Genomic DNA, 20,113 nt, shown 5'->3' on the forward strand with positions numbered 1-20,113 from the left:
ATGTTTTACTTCTCATATGTTGAGAGGTAATTTTTGAATTATTTCCACAGCTTTTAGTCAATGATATTCAGACAATTCAGCCCAGTCTAACCAGTGTCAATGAAGGTGGGCAAAAAATAAAGAATGAAGCGGAGCCAGAATTTGCTTCTAGACTTGACACAGAACTCAGAGATCTTAACACTCAGTGGGATCACATTTGCCAACAGGTATGTACATTTTTTTTATTGTGTATTACCCTTATTTAACTAAGATTTCTTAATATCTCCTTTTATTGCTGTCCTTTGTAAAAGTGTAGATTCTATGTTAATGCTTTAAAGCATGGTTAATTCAAACTAGCCTTTATCTAGCATATAAAATATTTTCATATTAGATATTTTAAATACTATGTATTAACCTTATGGTGAATAATGACCTTCTTGAATATAACTGTCACATTAGGTATTATTTTGATTGAATGTTTTCTCCAGTACATGATTTTGTAATAGTAATTGGATTTAAAAAAAAGACACTTCATACTTATATGCTGGGTACAAAAATAAAACAAATGAATAATAATTGTTTCTTGTGATTGTTAAGGTTGACAAGTTTGACTTCTTTTATTTCAGTAAATTATTTAAGATTGGGAAATAGTTAAGAAAAGCTCAGTGGAAAAAAATACAAAATAACTCTCCACTCACATTTAAGTTCCTCATATTTATACAGCAGAGTATTTAATAGATGTTTTAAATTAAATTATAGAAAACTAAATATCATATACACAAGTCATATATATCCAATAATTCCTGTTCAGAATATAGGCAGCTATTACTTTTCAACGCATCAAGCTTCTTTTTTTTTAAATTAATCGAAGGTTTCGTTTTATGTGTTTTAGAGTCAGCATTTTATTATTCTTAAGTAACTTGTTAGAGTTGAAATCATGCCAAAAGGCAAAAATTAAATCTGAGAAAGAAGAGAATTTAGAAAAGTAAAAGGCAAGGCAAGTCACCCAGCTAATACCATCACTGACAAATGCTTAACAGTTCTATTAACTCAGAGATGAGATAGCCCTGGGTCAGTGAGCTTGCAGTCTTTTTCTGGAGTAAGACAATTCGAGAAGGTATGTTGAGAAAAAAATATTACCTTGATAATAAATGATGTCTTTATTGTTTTCCTGGAAGGTTAGTATGAAATGTATTTTTTTGTTGAATGTTTTAATGGATTAGTACGAAGAACAACCAATTTATTTAGATCAAGAGAGAAAAGAAGAGCAAAAATAAATGAAATCAAATGTTAGAGAATTGTACTTTTTAAAGGATCTCTGTATTATTAATGTGTCCTTGATTAAGAACTCATGTCTGCCATAAAATGTACCAAGAATATGTTGTTCAAGGCAGGTATTATAAACATATCAGCCTGCTGCATAAGAAAAACTTCATAGAACCCAGCCATGCTCTCCTAGAATAAAGTAGGTTTCTAGATGTGAGTATGAGAAACAGAGTTAATAAAAGTAGGTTTCTAGATGTGAGTATGAGAAACAGAGTTAATAAAGCTATTGTAATAATAATAACCAGCATATCTTTTTCCATATGAACAACTGTAAACCTACTTTTGCTCACCTTGAATTTTATGTCTCTCCGATTCTCCCTGTACTATACTACCCATGTTCTACTTTATTGCCAAGTGACCTAGGTGTGGAAAGAAAGGGATCATGCAGTTCAGAAGAGAAGGAAGACAATGCTGTAAAGGGAGGAAAGCCAAGCCTGGGTGTTGGGGACCAATTTAGGGGCCCAAAAAGGGGAATGGAAACAAAATGTAAATGTATATAGAAATGGCTAACTACAACGTGAGGGTATGGTGTCTTTCATGGGTTAATGGTAACTCATTTGTTTATAGATGCTAGAGTCTGAAAAAAAAATACAAATAATTAGAGACACATTTTTCCCAAGTGTGACATCCTTAAACACACTTTGAGATCCCATGATCTGATTTTGTAGGTGTAAAATAGTTGAGATTATTTTAAATTCTAATATATATATATATATATATATATATATATATATATATAATATATATATATATTCTAGCTTTTTAGCTTAAGGATAATTACTATTAAAATAACCTACAAATTAATGAACTAGACTCGAAAGCAGGGAGGGGAGAAGGAATATAAATATATTATTTAGAGAAACATTTTTACTTTTTATTCATTGTTAGAATATTTATTTATTGAAACATATGATTAAACATTTTGCATCAGCTATTAGTAGGGGATAAAAGAAACAGTATCTATCTTCATGGAGTATATAGTTTAGTAGAGAAGATAGAAAGTAAATGAATCAGCACAATATCACATAATTTTATTGTTGATCAATGCTCTGAAGTAAGTAATCAGAATGAGAATAATAGAAGCAGGGAACGTACCTTTTATTAAGTAGCCAGTAAAGTTCCTGAAAAGATGGAAATAAAGCTGGTGCCTAGTTAGTGAGAACAGCCTGATACTTCGATGTGCGAACTAGGGAAATTCTGGAGAGAGGATGAATGAAAGGGGTTAAACTCCTGAAACAGAAGAGGGATGAGCAAATTTGGGGAACTCAAGGACAATCACTGGAAGAGGAGTAGTGTGATCCAGGAGAAAATAAGTGGGAAATAAGAATAATGAATTATCTTATAAGGGACAGTGAGGATTTAGTATGTTTGTTAGGTACATTGGGAAACTATTAGATTTTAGGCATAGATATGGTACCATCTCAAGCGATTGTTTAAAAAGTTGCTGTTACATGAAGAATAGCCTGAAAGGGGCACAAGTGGAAGAATGTAGGAATTACAATTTTCTAAGTAGGAAATAACACTGGCAAGGAATAGGAGCATTAGGCCAACTCTTTTACAGCCCCCTTACATTCTACATCAGCAATATAATTCTTCCCTCTACTGGACCATTTCCATGACAAGAGACATATGCTGTAATATCTCCTATCATTAAAAATGATCCTCCCGCCGAAGCCGGTTTGGCTCAGTGGTAGAGTATCGGTCTGCGGACAGAAAGGTCCCAGGTTTGATTCCGGTCAAGGGCATGTACCTTGGTTGTGGGCACATCCCCGGTAGGGGGTGTGCAAGAGGCAGCTGGTCGATGTTTCTCTCTCTTCGACATTTCTAGCTCTCTATCTCTCTCCCTTTCTCTCTGTTAAAAATCAATAAAATATATTTTTAAAAAATGACCCTCCCTTTGCCTCATGTTTCCTGCATACATCTCTCTCTATTTCTTTTCCTTTACAGAACCATTTTCTCTCCATTTCACACCCCCCTCATTCTCTGTTGTATGCTCCATAATCAAGCTTTTTTAAAAATTATATTTTATATGATTTTTTTACAGAGAGGAAGGGAGAGAGAGAGAGAGTTAGAAACATCGATGAGAGAGAAACATTGATTAGCTGCCTGCACACCCCCTACTGGGGATGTGTCTGCAACCAAGGTACATGCCCTTGACCAGAATCAAACCTGGGACCTTTCAGTCTGCAGGCTGGTGCTCTATCCACTGAGCAAAACCAATTTAGACCATAATCAAGCTTTTATCCTTACAATTCCACTGAAACAACTTTTGTCAGGGTTACCAATGAATTGGCATCACTAAATCCAGTGTTTAGTCTTTATTCAATTGACGTTCATATCATCGCTCACTCTTAGTCTGCCTTCAATTTCTGTGACCCCTCTCAAAAACCCTTAGGTAGTTCCTCTGCTTTGACCCTTAAACTTTGAAGTATTCCAGGGTTCAGTCTTTGGCCTTTTTTTCTTCCTTGTCATTACTCCTTCACTAGATAAACTGATCAGCCTCAAGGCTTCAAGTGTTATCTGAAAGTTATTTCTACAGTTTTTGTTACAATCTGGCAATTTCCCTAAGTTTCAGATCTGAATAACCATCTGCCAACTCAACACCTCCATATGGATGAAAAATAGACATATGAAATCTAACACCCATATCCTAATTTCTGATACACTGCCCAACCTGCTGTCATAAAAATCTCTCTAGTGCAAGAAATAAAAACTATTTCCTTCCATTTATCCAAGTTATAACCCTTGAGTTCTCCCTATCTCCTTGTACTTTTGTGGGAACTTTGGAATACAGCTCCATATGCCAAGGGACGCTGGAGGAGTGTCACTTACCTATTAATCAAGTACTATTCATATAGATTTCAGTCCCAAGTGTAGATCCTACAGTGGCCTGTGAACTAACTTCACACTCTTTCAAACATGCTTCAAGAACCCCTGGAGAACACTGTCTTAGATAATCACCCATGAATGAGAGAGGCTTTGTGGAAGTCCAGAAGTTAGTAGAGAATATCCAGTATATTGTTAAAACAACAAAAATCAGAGCTGGATGAATTAGAGAGAGTAAGAGGAATGAAAGCTGTAGTGACCTGTCCTGGTGCTTTGCAGGATCAAGGGAAGGCATACAAGTTTAAGAATTCTGCCACAAGAGGGATAAGAAATGCGGAACAGTCATATCTGTAGAAGGTCTTAGAAAGTTTCAGAAACCCTTACAGAGAGGAAAGTATTTCTTTCTTAAAGGCAGTTATTAAAGACTGGAAGAAGTGACTGCCAGTTCAAATGGGATGACAATAAATTCAAGCCTTGGATAAATGGTAAATTAAGGAATCATGACTACATGAAAGAATCATAAGTTTCCAGTACCTGACCTCAAAAACATGGAGATCTGTGATTTACCTGATAAAGACTTCAACATTGTTGCTATAAGGAAGCTCAGTGAGCCAAACAAAAACAAGGACTATTCAATAAAAGTAGGAAAAGAATATATGAACAAAATGAGAAGTATAACAAAGTAACAGACTTCATATAAACAAAAATAACTAAATCTGAAGAATGCAACAAATGAAAAACATAATAAAAAGAACAAGATTCTGTTTGTAGCTGATATGACCTTATAGTATATATAAAATCCTAAAGAGTGCCAAAGAACTGTTAAAATCAATCAACACATTCAGTAAAGTTTCAGGATAAAAAAATCTATGTACAGACTATACTGAAATAAGTTGTGATTTTATACGCTAACTATAAAATATCTGAAAAAGAAATAAAACTAACGTATTTATTATAGTATCAAAAACAATGAAGGAGGAATAAGTTTAACCAAGGAAGTGAAAGATGTGTTCACTGAAAACTAAAAGACTTATGAAAGGAATTAAAGAGACACATAAATGGAAAATATCCTGTGCTCATGGGTTAGAAAATTTTGACATTATTAAAATGTGCATATCCCCAAAGTCATCTTTAGATTCAATGCTTTCCTTTATCAACATTCTGATTGCATGTTTCATAGAAATAGGAAAAAAACCCGCTAAAGTTTGCTTGGATGACCAAAAGGCCTCAAATAACCAAATAAATCCTGAGAAAGAAGAACAAAGTGAGAGGTATTATATTATACTTCTCATTTCAAAATATATTATAAAACTATAGTAATAAAAATCAATATGGATACTGCCCTAAAAAATACTCACATAGACCAATAGAACAGAATAGTGAGCCCAGAAATAAATGCACACATATATAATCAACTTATATTTGACAAGAGAGCAAAGAAATACTCAATGGGAAAATGATAGTTTCTTCAATAAATTATACAGGAAAAACTGGATAATTACATGCAGAATAATGAAATTGGACCCCTATCTTATACTATTCAAAAATTAACTCAAAAAGGATTAGAGACTTAAACATAAGACCAGAAACCATAAAATTCCTAGAAGAAAACCTAGAAAAAAATCTTTGACATTGGTTTTGGAAACAGTTTTTTTTTTAATATGACATCAAAACACAAGCAAAAAAAGGAAAATAAATAAATACATAAAACACATCCAATTAAAAAGCTTCTGCACATCAGAAGATAACAATTGACAAAATTAAAGTCATCATACAGAATAGAAGAAATTCTTTGAAAACCATATTTATTGCATTATAATTATCAATAGCCAATATATATATAAACAATCTAAGTGTCCAGTAGATAAATGGATAAAGATGAGGAAACACACACACACACACACACACACACACACACACGCACGGATGCACACACACGGAGTATTATTCAGCCATGAGAAAGGAGATCCTACATTTTACAACAACCTGGATGGACTTTGAAGGTGTTATGCTAAGTTAAATAAGTCAGACAGATAAAAACTCATACTGTATAATCTAACTTATAAGTGGAATTTGAAAAAGCCAAACTCAGAAAAAGAACAGTGTTTGTTGGGGCTTGAGAGGTGTGGGAAATGGAGAGATGTTAATCAAATGGTACAAACTTTCAGGTATACAATGAATAAAGTCTCAATATCTCATTTTCAGCTTGACTATAGTTGACAATACTCTATTATTTACAGAGTAGGGCAAATGTAGGTTTATAGTTGCATGTGCAACACAGCTTATTTTTGTATTATTTATTAGTTATTGTCAATAACTGTAAACCTACATTTGCCCCAGCCTATAATTGACAATTGCTAATATATTAAGTAGATCTTAAATATTCTAACCACAAGATAGGAAAATGGTAATTATTTGAGGGTGATAGAGGGATTAACTAATCCTATTGTGGTAATCATTTCACAATGTACATGTGTGAATTATCACTTTGTTCACTTTAATTGCACAATATTATGTCTCAGTAAAGCTGTGGTTGTTGGGGCAGGAGTGGAGTGCAGAAGAGGCAGTGTATAATGTTAGATTTACAAATCTTAGAACAGGAAACATGAGAACTTTCTATTTTCTCCAAAAGATTGAGGCAATGTAATCTGCTGAAACTGTGGGGTAAATTGCCAAACTTAAGGCTAGAATTTTGGCATCACTGATATGAAAATTTGAGCAGGAAATTGTCATTTTAACTCAAACCTTTTCACAGCAATCCTTCTCAAATATGAAACCACAAAATATACATCTTTCTCTCTGATCATTTGTAGAGCTGGTGAACATTAAATGTTGAAAAAACAAAACAAAACAAAACAAAACACCAAAACTGGAAAACATCGGGTCCAACTGATAGGTTAGTTACAAAGCCAAAATAAAGAGAAATGAAATAATGTGTCCAGACGAGATCGGGCGCGTTCAGGGTGGTATGGCCATAGACTGAAATAATGTGTCCAGATTCACTTAGTTTGCTAATGATTGAATCCAGGTATCCTGATTCCAAACGTGATGCCCTTTCCAAAACACTTGTGCTGTCACTCATAATAATTTCCTTCCTTTCTTTCCTTAAAAAAACAATAATTCCTGAACTTTTCTTCTGGTTTAGTTTTATAGCATGCAGTATATATTATTTTCTTTTCTACTACAAGTCCTTGGCAAAGTTCCATTAGTCCCTCTGGTATTATTGTTGCTTTGCCAACTACCCCAAAAGATTATAGCAGAAATTTAACAGCATGTTTACTCGGGATTCTTATAAGGTTAATGACTATTCAAAATAATTTATACCTTAATTAGTATAATTTTAGACATAATGTTTTCTAGCTGTGTCAGAGTGAAACAGATTTACATTTCAATAGACAAGGTACTATATTTACATAGGAAGCTAAATTAAAATAGTTATGATTTACCTAATGTAGGCTTCAGATGGTTATAAAGTCTAGGGCAGGGGTCCTCAAACTTTTTAAAGTGGGGGCCAGATCATGGTCCCTCAGAGAGCTGGAGGGCCGGACTATATGAACTACTAATTCCTACTGTAACACCTCGGCTGCGCTCACTGCCCAAAAAACCTGGCGGGCAGGATCAGACTCCTCTGCGGGCCGCATGTGGCCCACGGGCCGTAGTTTGAAGACCCCTGGTCTAGGGGAATTAATATGATGATGATTCTGCACATATTTAATATCTGGTAAAATACCATTATACTATACTAAAACTATTAGTTACATGTTAAGACTTTACAATTCTGTACCCTACCCAGTTTGGCTCAGTGGATAGAGTGTTAAAAGACTGAAAGGCTCAATCCCCAGTGAGGGGTGTGGTGTGCAGGAGGCAGCCAGAAATTATTCTCTTTCATCATTGATGTTTCTATCTCTCTTTCCCTCTCCCTTTCTCTCTTAAATCAATAAAAAAATATTTTTAAAAAGACTTTACAATTCTGTTACTTAGAACTCTAATCCCAGAGAGAACAATAACATTTTTTTTTAAGAGAATTCCTTTTTTAAGGTAAAAGAGAAGCACTATCTATAACCATTCTAATACTAAATTGAGGTTTTCACTTGTTACAGGATATGTTGTAACAAGCCATTAACAGGCATGATTTTCTTTAGATGTTTTAAGTCTTGCTGGTTAATAAGTAATAAATTATATTGTTAAATGTTAGTACTTCAGAAACATATAAAGCTTTACAAAGTATAAGTCTATTACCACAATACTATTTTACAATCTGTTTTTTAAACTTAAAATTACATACTGAACAACTTTCACTTCAGTTCAGATGTATTGGTGTTATATGGCATTCCATTGTGTGTGTGTGTGTGTGTGTGTGTGTGTGCGTGTGTGTGTGTGTGTCTCATAATTTATTGAACTAATCCTCCATGAAAGCACATTTAGGTTTCTTTACAATATGTTGCTGTTGTCAAAACTGACTTTAACAGTGTATATGCAACTTTATACACTTTGTTTTATATGAGTAGTTCTTTAAAGTGGAAGAGTAGACTCAGGTATACGAAAGTTAACAATTTTAATGTATTTGCCCATTTACTGTTTAAAAGGTTGTATTGTGTTGGATATTTCCCTCAACAGGTGTGAAAACCTTTGCTTCCCCATACCCTTGGCTAAACTGGACATTTTTGTTATTATGCCACTCTTAATGTGAAAATGCATTAATTATTTTTCATTTGCAATGTTACTGAGCATCCTTTCACATATATGGCCACATTTTACTTTTATTTCATTAAATCACATGTCTATGTCCTTTATCAATTTTCTGGGTTTTTTTTCTGATTTGTGAGAGGTATAGGAATGTTAAGTTTCCATATTTGAAATTGTAAATCAGTATCAGAGAAAACAAAGAATTATTACTTCTATGTATGCCAGTAAAGTTGCATTTCCAATGGAAACATTATGAAAAAAATATGTTTTTCTTTAATCCCTGTTTGTAGAGAAGCATTGCTTCACACAACAGCTAAATTATAGTCTCAGGGGAATCTGTTTATTTTATTAAGTATGTCAAGTAAATGGCTGTATCTTGTTTTTAAGACTTGTGTGAAATTAAGTGTATCCAATTATCATGATTTATTTTTCTCATTCATGCAAGCTTCTTACTTTTTCATATTTTCTGTCTAAACATTTTATTATTTACAGACTGCTCAATAATAATATCATGCTAATGTTTTATGACTTAATATTCATGCTTTATTTGTTGGTTTGTTTTCTGGAAGGTCTACACGAGAAAGGAAGCCTTAAAAGAAGGCTTGGATAAAACTGTAAGCCTTCAGAAAGATCTGTCAGAAATGCATGAATGGATGACGCAAGCTGAAGAAGAATACCTAGAGAGAGATTTTGAATATAAAACCCCTGATGAATTACAGAAAGCAGTTGAGGAGATGAAGGTAAAATAAACCAAATAAAACACAGAGAGAGAAATAGAAAGATATAACATTGCTTGAAATTATGATTCTTCTCAATGTGCTCTTTTCTTTGTTAGATAGTAAAAGGTTGATTTTTAATTAATTTTGCTTTAAGGGTGATCTAGAGTATGTAGAATTGTAAAACTTTTCATTAATTTTAATAAATTGTGATTAAAAATTTAAATATTGAAAATCACAATTTAGAACATTTCCCCTTGAAATTATATAGTATTAAGAGATGGAATCAGCTAATCACACTAGCTTTTTCTAGTTGATGCAAATTCAAATTGAGAATATATCAAAGTATAATGGAGTGACAGTTGAAAATGTAGTCAGTAGGCTGTGTTAATTTGGTGATTTAAATGGATTTCTTAGAACTTGAATGTACTAAATATTTTAGTTGATGACCTTTAATATGGATAGAAAGGACTGAGTTTACATACACTTCTCTTGAAACAATATAACAAAATAATAACATTGATTTAGGACCAAGGAAACTGATATGTAGCAGATAATTGAATCTGCACAATGGCATTTCAGTAGGGCCATGGGCAACACAACAGTCAGTATAATCCTCTAGTTTATCATGTTTAAATTATCTTATTTCCTAACTTGAAAGTATTAACTGAGTATTGAAACTTACATGTAAGTAAATTGCCTAGCTCAGAGTGGGAACTAAATGATTTGTGACTATAATGAAAGTTATCTTTATGTACTAGCAGTAACATGCAATCTGACCACCTTAGCCTATATGAAATATTGATAGATATTTGTTTGCCTTGAGACCTCATGACAGAGCTAAATTATTTTGTAATCATTTTCTTGGGTTTAAATGTGTTTTGGCTCCTTGTCAACTGTGTAACCATGGGTGAATTACAAAAATCCAGTTTGTGAACTGGGTGTCAAAATAAGTATGTGTGTGTGTTTTTTCAAAATTATTAGAAGGGTGAAACATGAAAGTCCTGATTCAGTGCCTGGTACAAAATAAATGGCGGAACTAGATAAGTATTAGTATTACCATTACTAATATAATTGATGCTGTATAGTAAGAAATTAATTACATGTACTTTACTATATAATTTATATGATGACCCAATGCATACTTTTATAATTAATAGCAGAAAGCACTCATGTGAAATCTCAGATGAATAAATATAAAATGTATCCTGGCTTTAGTCATATGCAGAAAGTAAAATTAAGACATAAGTAAAACTATATTTGGATAAACAGTGATAGTTTCTAGAGTACAAAAAACTATAAAATCATTCCACTCATTCCAATTGAATAATACCATGAGTTATTCATTTATTCAAGAACAAATATTTATTGTATACTGTGGAAACTATGCCAGAGACCCTGGAGAGTTAAGGCCTTGTTGTTAGTATTCCAGAATGGCCAAGGCCACTCTGAACATGGGAATCTTAATCATAATGTTCAAGGCTAAGATGCCATACACAGTTGCAAGGCCACAACGATCTCATATAGTGCACTGCACACTTCTGTAGCCACAATGTTTAATGTCACTGTTGGCAACTGTCCTTCTTTGTCTAAGTGGTATAATACATGTTATTGACCAGGGAGTATGCTGGGGAGAAGAGAGACTATATGAGACTACAGATAGCTCACAAGAGAGGAGAGAGGGGAGAGGCCAGAGAGGCCAGAGAAGCTGCTAAGGCAGAGAGCTCAGATATACCACTACAATGTGAGGTGGTAGGTGTAGAGGCAGCATGTGGCTGCTCAGATAATAGTGGTAGGCTCAGAGGCTAATGCTGATGCTTTGTGGGAAAGATGTATCTATTCATCAGCCGGTATTCAGCTACCTGTATAGGATTGTTGTGAAGAACTGTTTTGTCTAATGTCTTATGGCCATTGGCTCCTGCAATAAAGACTCATTCTTATACCCCCATAACTTCTCATGGCTTCTCTGTCTAAGACCTGGCGTCCAAGAAGGTCCAGTCCTTGGAAGAGGGGCTCAGCCATGACAATTAGTGCAATAGGTAGGGTTTGAGAAAGAACTTACCCTGTGCTTGGTGTGGTCATTAGCAGAATTCAGAAGAATATATGGACTCAGAGCAACTCAGAGAAGTATTCTAGCTGTTTCTGACACATGCTTACTATGTGCCAAATACCCTTATAGATACTGAATATAGTGGTGAGCTACCTGGAAAATTGAAATTAACATTCCAGGGTGGGGGGCAGGTAATGAATGGAGAAATAAACAAACCTAATTGAGATCATGGAAATTTGCCTCAAAAATGAATAAGAGTTGTGAAATAAAGAATAGTTAAACTTCAGGTGGGACTTGGGAGGGGGGGAATGCTATTTTAGAAAGTGTTGACTAATAGAGCATTTATGAGGAAGTATATTTAATCTGAGATATGAATCCTAAGAAAAAGCCAACCTTAAAATAATTTTATGGAAGGGTATTCCCATAAGAGAGAAGAGCTCCTGAAAAGACCCTGAGGCTAATTGGGAACAGAAAGAGGCCTACCTCTCTGAAGATAGTAAACTCAGATAATTGACCAGGAGTGTTTTTGAGGGGATAGGCAGATATCTGTTAACATAGGAGTTTTATAGGATACTGAGTTGTTTTCATTCTAAGTGAAATTGAAAGCATAGGAAGATTTCAACTAAGAGAATTACACTTATTTATTTATTTAAAATTTTATTTTTTTTAGAGAGAGGGAGGGAGGGAGATAGAGAGAAACATCAATTTTTGTTGTCGCACTTAATTATGTATTCATTGATTGATTCTTATATGTTGTCCCCTGACTGGGAATTGAATCCACAGTATTGGTGTATGGGGACAATGCTTAAAACAACTGAACTACCCAACCAGGGCTTAATTACTTTAAAGTTTACTGTGGGGGAAGTCACTCTCTGAAAAATTATAGTTTTATAGGATATAAGAGCTAGCAGGTACATTGGTAGCAAAATAGTTTGAACTTCTCTCCACTGATCAGAAAATTGAAATCACCAGATAGGCTGAATAATTTAATCATAGTCACAGGTTTTATCTATGGTAGAACCAAAAGGATTTAATATATTCTGTCTCAACACAGTCAGTCCATTCAGCCCAGTACAGCCCAGCCTAGTCAAAGCTGTTCTGTTCTCTATTCTATTCTATTCTATTCTATTCTATTCTATTCTATTCTATTCTATTCTATTCTATTCTCCCATCCCATCCCATCCCATCCCATCCCATCCCATCCCATTCTTTTTTACCCTCCCATCCTGTCATACCTCACCTCTTTCAATCCCACCTTACCCTCTCTTCTCCTCTCCTCCCTTCCTCTTTCCTCCCCTCACATAGGCTAGCCTAACCAATGAATCATGTACCACCCCTGTTGCCTTTCCCCTCACATCTCAATACTATCCAGGCTATTCTCACCATCTCTTCTAATACTCTATAGCCATTCCCTCAGATTCCTAAGTAGATAATTAACAGTCAGCTTGTACTCAGCTGCTCTATTTCTCCTGCTTCCTTCCTTTGGCTCTGTCCCTCTTCTGGCTCTTTTCCCTCTCTCCTTGCACAGTCGGCCTATCTGGCTAACAACCCAGTCAGATGATTTTTTTCTTTCCCAGCGATGGAGAACAGACTGTATCAAATTTTCAATTTTTGTAAACAGTCTTAGAAATGAGTGGCCCAACCAATTAGTCTACATAAGTTGGCAGGTTTAAGTAACTACTCTAGCTACAAAATGGATGCATTTTGGGAAATATTGACAAACAGAAAAGCTCAGCCAGCCTCTGGCAATAGGAGCAAAGGCAATTGGCAAGAAGATCCCATTTCTTGTGTTTTGTGTCTGCCAGTCAAGGTAACTTCTTTTTGGTCTGGAGGGTATTGATATCAATTTGTCCAGGCTTCCACCCATGCTCATGTTTAGAAAAAAGTTAACTTTATTGTCAAAAGAGACTGACCTACTTTAACATATCTCCCTGATTTAATCAGAGAAAAAAGTAGACACCTCCTTCTGTTTCTTTACTTTGCTCCCATGTGTTCTACTTGAAAAAGATAATGCTGTTTCGATCACTTCTTTTTTCCCTGTAAACAAAACTTTTCAATTAAACATAAAAGAGCCTATGGAAATGTTTTAGATGAAACAGCTCACTTCAAAATTATGCTGAAACTTTATATTTAAACCCTTTAAAAAATTCTGGAATTTCAGTTTTAACTGCTTTCTTATTTAAAAACAACAATACAATATAGTAACTGTAGCCCCGGTACTTATCGTCACTTACATAAGTGCATTTGCTATCCTCATTTATGGGTAACAGGTAACAATACTGGTTCTCACAAGTGAGTGAGCATCAGAATCAAGTGGAGGACTTGTTAAAACACATACCTCTGGCTCCCACCCTAAGATATATGATTCAGTGAGGTTGTGATAGGGCCTGAGATTATTAATGTCTAAAATCTTTCCAAGTGATGCTAAGGAATGTTTTCCAAAGAGGTTCCAAAGAACGATACTTTGAGAACCACTTATTTGACATACCAGCATCGAAAGTTGCTTGAGCATATGATGGTCAGGTTCATGTATATAAAGGGAGCAAAAGCCACAATTATAATGAGGAATATGTCTAAGCTATACAGTCATGTAGTTGTCTACCTGTCTCTGAAGTGGAGAAAATTCCTCATCATCTCATTTTCTTTTGTATTATAATTTTTAAAAATTATAGTTTACAGTAAGTGTTATTTTATTAGTTTCAGGATATACCTTTGTTTTATCATCTCTTAACTTTTCTCAACTTCTAAGCCTATTTTAAAAACAATTTATAAAAAACTAAAAAGTAAGGAATTATCATTCTGCATTTTTGACAGTTGTATAGGTTGTTTGTAATTTGTATAAAATGTAATTTTATTTATTGGATCCACTGAACCATGCTCCTTCTTTATTGCATGGAGTATTGGAGATGGGCTTAATAGAAACTATGAGGAAGAAAAGAAAAACTCCAAGAATGATTTACTTAAACTCTCTAAATCTTTGTTTTCTGTTGCATAATGTGTAAATAAGTAAACACATCTCACAAGCTTTTATTAAAGACCCAATAAGATAGCACATACAACCTGTCCAATGTAACACACAGCAGAACATACTAAGTGATTAATGGTTGTGAAATTTATTTTTAATGCTCAGATTACTATAGCCAAATATGGCTTGTGTAGAAACATCCCAAGCTCAATGATGGAAAAAAAAAACAACTCACACAGATTTAGTCAGAATTTTGAATTAAACATTTAAATCAATTAAATTAAAATCCATGAAGACAATCATTTTATAGTCAAAACAACTTTCATTTGCCATTATTGTATTCTTTTTGTAGTATTATGGGATGAAATCCAAAGGCATGCACTGATTGTGTTAAAATATATAGATACATTTTATAGGTCACCTTGTCCAGACCTTGTCCAATTCTTGCCCACATCGCCTTACTCTCAACTACTGCACTGTGTGTAAGTCCAGCTTCCACATGCTACTTTTCCCACCTGTGTGCCTAGCTTCATGTACTTGGAGATTAACATTCCCCCAGCAGCCTTCTACCAATGATGATATATAAATACCCCAGTGTCCTCATCCCTGAGTGGGATAACCTTGAGTCATGCATTTCCCAGAGTTTCCCACCAGCTTTGAACTCTAGTTGCCAACAGTAATTGCTGGTTTTAGTAAGTATACCCTATAATTTCCATCCACTTTCCTGCCTCCATTTCTCATTCCCCTACCGTATTTCCTATACATCACACATGGAACTACTTATGCCTGAAAGCTCATCTCAAGGTTGGTCTTTGGAGTAACCCAAACGAAAGATCCATTGTGTGTGTGCATGTGTGTTTGTATTTGTATTTCTAACATGTACACATTGGAAATTGAGTGTAAACACCACCTCTTCATCCAAAGATCAACAGTGATACCTCTGTAGTTGAACAAGTTAGGTTTATTTCTTTTGGTAATGAGGGAGAATGCATGCCACTGGGAACCTGTTTATACAACATGGGGTTGTGTGAGTAAGAGAATATCAGAAATAACCTTTGTAGGATTTGAGTTTGCATTAGGTGATTTGAGGGAGAGTTAAAAGGCTTTTTAAAAAGATTTTGTTGATTTTTTACAGAGAGAAAGAGAGAGGGATAAAGAGTTAGAAACATCGATGAGAGAGAATCATTGATCAGCTGCCTCCTGCACACCCCCCATTGGGAATGTGCCCGCAACCAAAGTATATACCTTTGACCGGAATCGAACCCGGGACCTTTCAGTCTGCAGGCTGACGCTCTATCCACTGAGCCAAATTGGTTTCGGCTAAAAGGCTTTGTTTTGGATTGCATGTTGTCAGTAAGTGGGAGTAACTCTATCATTAGGTATTTTTGTAATTTTTTCCCTAGAAGTAGGGAAGACTAGAGTAAGGTGGAAAGTATAATTGATAAAGATGCAGAGGTAACTTATACTAAACAGAATAGGTATGTGTTTGGTATTTTGTTGTTTGGACAATTTTTATCTTCTTATCTGTATTCAAATATGATTATGTAGTGATGTGTTGTCGTGATGTGTGATGCTAACAAAGTAGCCTTGTCTGATGTTGATATTCTGTCAAATACAATAGTATCTTCAACAGGAGATGATCAAGGCCTAGTTGTGAGTCCCAGGCCAGCCCTTTCATGTTAGTGGCTGCTATTTCCCTTCTCTTTTCTTTTTGTGTTTTCAGTTACTTAACAGAACTTTCTGTTATCAACATATGGCCTTATACGTAGAATTAAGACTTTTCTCTATTAATTATATTTTCATTTAAATAATATTCATACTGATTTCAGTATTACTCATCCATCTGAATAACTTATATTATTTTAATTCTATACCATGAGATACTTTTGAAATTGGTATTGAAATATTTGTTTCATGTAGATAAAGATAGAGAAATACAGATATCTACAAATATGTACCCACATACAGATTACTTTTCAAGATCTATTATATTCTGATTATGATTTTTTCTTTCAAGTTCCCAATTTTAACTAAACCTAAATGTATGGAAATGATTGGAATCAATATTAGGTTTCTTTTTATTTATCTCACTCTAGTAGAGGTATTCTGAGGAAGGAAGTATATGATAGATAGGAATACATTTTGGAAGTAAAATCCCATCTTGTTATTAACAGAGCATTCTTTATTGTTTTTTTTCAGAGAGCTAAAGAAGAGGCCCAGCAAAAGGAAGCCAAAGTGAAACTCCTTACAGAGTCCGTGAATAGTGTCATAGCTCAAGCTCCACCTGTAGCACAAGAGGCCTTAAAAAAGGAACTTGACACTCTCACCACCAACTACCAGTGGCTCTGTACCAGGCTGAATGGGAAGTGCAAGACTTTGGAAGTCAGTTTTTTTTTCTTGATTTTTATCATTTATGTGTCAATTTATGGTCATATGCGAAGCATTGTGATTAAACACATGGACTTTGGTATAAGAATACTTAGGGTCGAATTCTTCACTTAGGCACTTATAATTTGGGACTTTGGCCAGTTGCTTAACTTATGTGTAAAATGAACATAAAAATAGTACCTATTTCATATGGTATTGAACAAACTAAATGAGGTATTCTGTTTAAAGTACTTAGCCTAGTGCTCAGTAAATTTGAGTAGCTATCATCCTAAGTGTCCTTATTATTACCATTATTATCATTATCCTTTCTAACCTCTCTGTGCACTTAACTTCCCTCTTTGTTTCTGCCACCTGAGACTTTTTCATATTTGTTTCATAGATGAGCTATGCAATTAAAATGCTTTCCTTTATATTTCATTCAGCATATCTATAAGAGTGATGCAGGGGCAGGGTATTCCCACATCAGCATCATTTACCATTTGGAAGGAAAGTTTCCTTTTTTGTTTGTACTCTCTTCAAAGTCAATTTCATTTCTGTGATTTCAAAGTAATTTTAAGTTCCAAACAGTTAAGCTTAACTGTTATTCTAAGTGGCTTTTAGCTCCATTTCTGGCTGCAGGAGTGTGTTTTATTTTGCCAAGGTGACCTGTAAAGTTGGTACATTCAGCTTCTCCAGCTGTGTGTGTCCTTCAAATGCATTGGGGACACAAGAGTCCATCTATCCTGATGGTTAAATCAGCAAGGTAGTCCATTAGCTCAATCTGCATCAAAGTTAAAAAGACACATTACCAATCACATCTTCAAAACTCTAAAGTACCCTCGGGTATTTAAGGAGATATTTATATTTTCCTGTTGAGATCGTTGCCCAGAAGGAAGACAGCCTGTAGTACAGCAGGAGCTGGAAATGACCCAGATTTAAGATTTCTATAATCTTTTAAAGCAAAATACTTAATTTCACTTTATGTGATAAACTATATGCAAAATACCAATTAAGTATTGGTGGGTTAGACTAATTATTTTCATCACTTAGAGAGGAACTGTTTTCTATCATTTGCAAGGGCTATGAGCAAGGGTGAAAATATAGGGAAACTAATAGAATTTAATTTCTCCTTAAATAAAAAATTGTTCCTAGATTTCATTTTTGGTAGAAGTTGGGGAGAAGGTGCTGTAGCAGGTGGTAGGAATTGTGCTATTGTATTTTATAGTTTTTTTTCAATATTTATAATCTTAAAGCTAATGAAAAAATGACTATATTCTTATCCTCCAGTGTATCTTCCTGCTTTTATCAGAACGGACATAATCATTATCCAGAAATTGGCCTTTATTATCCCTTTGCTTAAAATGCAAATAAAAATCGAATATAATGTTGATGAATCATTTATTTATTTAAAAAAGTAAATCACTGAACCTTGAATTTATTCATAAAATAAAATATTTCCTTAATGATTTGTTATTATGGATATATTAAGTGACCAAAATGACTAGTTTCATTTTCAGCTATCTACAGTAATGCTACATTTTTAGAAGTTTTTTTTTTTTAATGGAAATGCTGTAGTCTCATAAGTACTTTTTTTATTAAAATAGTTCATCTGGGATATTTCTTTTTTAGGAGGTTTGGGCATGTTGGCATGAGTTACTGTCTTACTTGGAGAAGGCAAACAAGTGGCTGAATGAAGTAGAATTGAAACTTAAAGCCACTGAAACTATTCCTGGTGGAAGTGAGGAAATCGCCAAGGTGTTAGAAGTAAGTTGTGAATTAATCTAAATGATGACACTTTACATGCAATTTTGAAAGTTATCAAGTACCAAATAAAACATAAATTCAAAATAGCACAGAGGGTCTAGTTGCCATTCCTCCTCCCGCACTGGCGTTTAGAAGAAGCCTTAGTCTTCTCTAAGAACCTTTCAGTCTCAGGTTTGAAAAAGAATTTAAATAACCTCTTATAGAGGACATTAACCTTTTTCCATATCAGTAAGTTCTATGTTGACACTTTTCTTTTCCTGCTTAAATCTGCTACAGACTTACAAAGACAGTTTGAATGCATACTTTTGCTCCTTTGGAGTAGGGCTAAAGAGGATAATAATGTAAACTATTATTTCCCAGTTTAAGGGCTACATTTATTGAATTGGGAAATTAAACAAATATTAAAATCATAGATTGATACCATATGGAATGTTTTGATTTACTAAGTGGACATGTTTTGATATTAGAAATATGTATTTAGCATGTTCATATGTCGTAGTACATTCCAAATTTTAGTATATTTTAAAGCTTTATTTTGAAGTCCTTTAAAAAATAAAATGAAGGAGTTTACATGTGTCAGTTTGGGTTTGTGTGAACTTATGGTATTTAATCATTTATGTTGTATGCATTTTATTGTACTTTTTTTTACTCCTTTATATAAAATGAATATGTAGGTTAGCATATGTATTGTATGTAGAGCCATCCTCTATATGAATATGCTAAAATAAGGTACATACATTAATTAAGATGTGAAGAATATGCAAAATATTTCTTAAGACAGAACAGAATTGGGATCTTAGAATGTCCCAGCAGAAACCTAAATATTATTGTATCGAACTTTCTTATTTTCAAAAAAGAATTGTAAAACCTGAACAGGTATCAAAGAACAGTGGGAGAGGTCCCACGTGGACCGTAATTTTGGTCCTGTCCAATTTAGAGATGTTCATTGACCAAACACTGCACGTGTAAAAGGATGGAGGCCAGGACAAAGAATGTAAAATGCAGTTAGTTATCCTACTCAATGATCAGATTGAAGGACCTCATTCTTATTTTTATTACCTCCCAGGCCAACAATGGCTACTTTTCCTCTAAGTACTAGGTGTGTAAAATTGTGTAAAGGGCAGAAGGATTTCTTCTAAAAAGACTGTGCCTTTTTATTTTAATTTGGGGAAGAGAACCTCTTAAAGTTCGTTTTTCATATTATATCATAATCATGTCACCTGGCCTTTAATAGCTTCAAGAGAAATCGAGTATTTTACCTTTCTAGATTTTAGAGTGCAGGTCATCAAATAAGAAGGTTACTGTGAATCATTTTAGGTACCTCAATCCACAATCTTGCCATAAGCCCATGAAGATTTACGTACCGCAACATCATATAGGTGGCAGCAAAAGTAGATTTACCTTACTGCGCACACAAAATAATAGTTTATATTC

General features: G+C 34.2%; 1 protein-coding gene across 3 annotated transcripts in view; it reads left to right on the forward strand.

Moving 5' to 3' along the window:
- DMD (dystrophin) overlaps window positions 1-20,113 on the forward strand; it is a 2,141,216-nt gene that overhangs the window by 756,176 nt on the left and 1,364,927 nt on the right. For all 3 annotated transcript variants that reach the window (XM_084869361.1, XM_084869360.1, XM_084869362.1), the window contains 4 exons: window positions 51-206; window positions 9,387-9,557; window positions 16,748-16,930; window positions 18,545-18,679. In XM_084869361.1, the coding sequence (XP_084725487.1) occupies window positions 51-206; window positions 9,387-9,557; window positions 16,748-16,930; window positions 18,545-18,679 (645 nt within the window). The remainder of the gene's footprint in view (window positions 1-50; window positions 207-9,386; window positions 9,558-16,747; window positions 16,931-18,544; window positions 18,680-20,113) is intronic.

This window comes from Pipistrellus hanaki (assembly GCF_964339955.1).
Source record: "Pipistrellus hanaki genome assembly, chromosome: X".
NCBI lineage: Eukaryota > Metazoa > Chordata > Mammalia > Chiroptera > Vespertilionidae > Pipistrellus > Pipistrellus hanaki.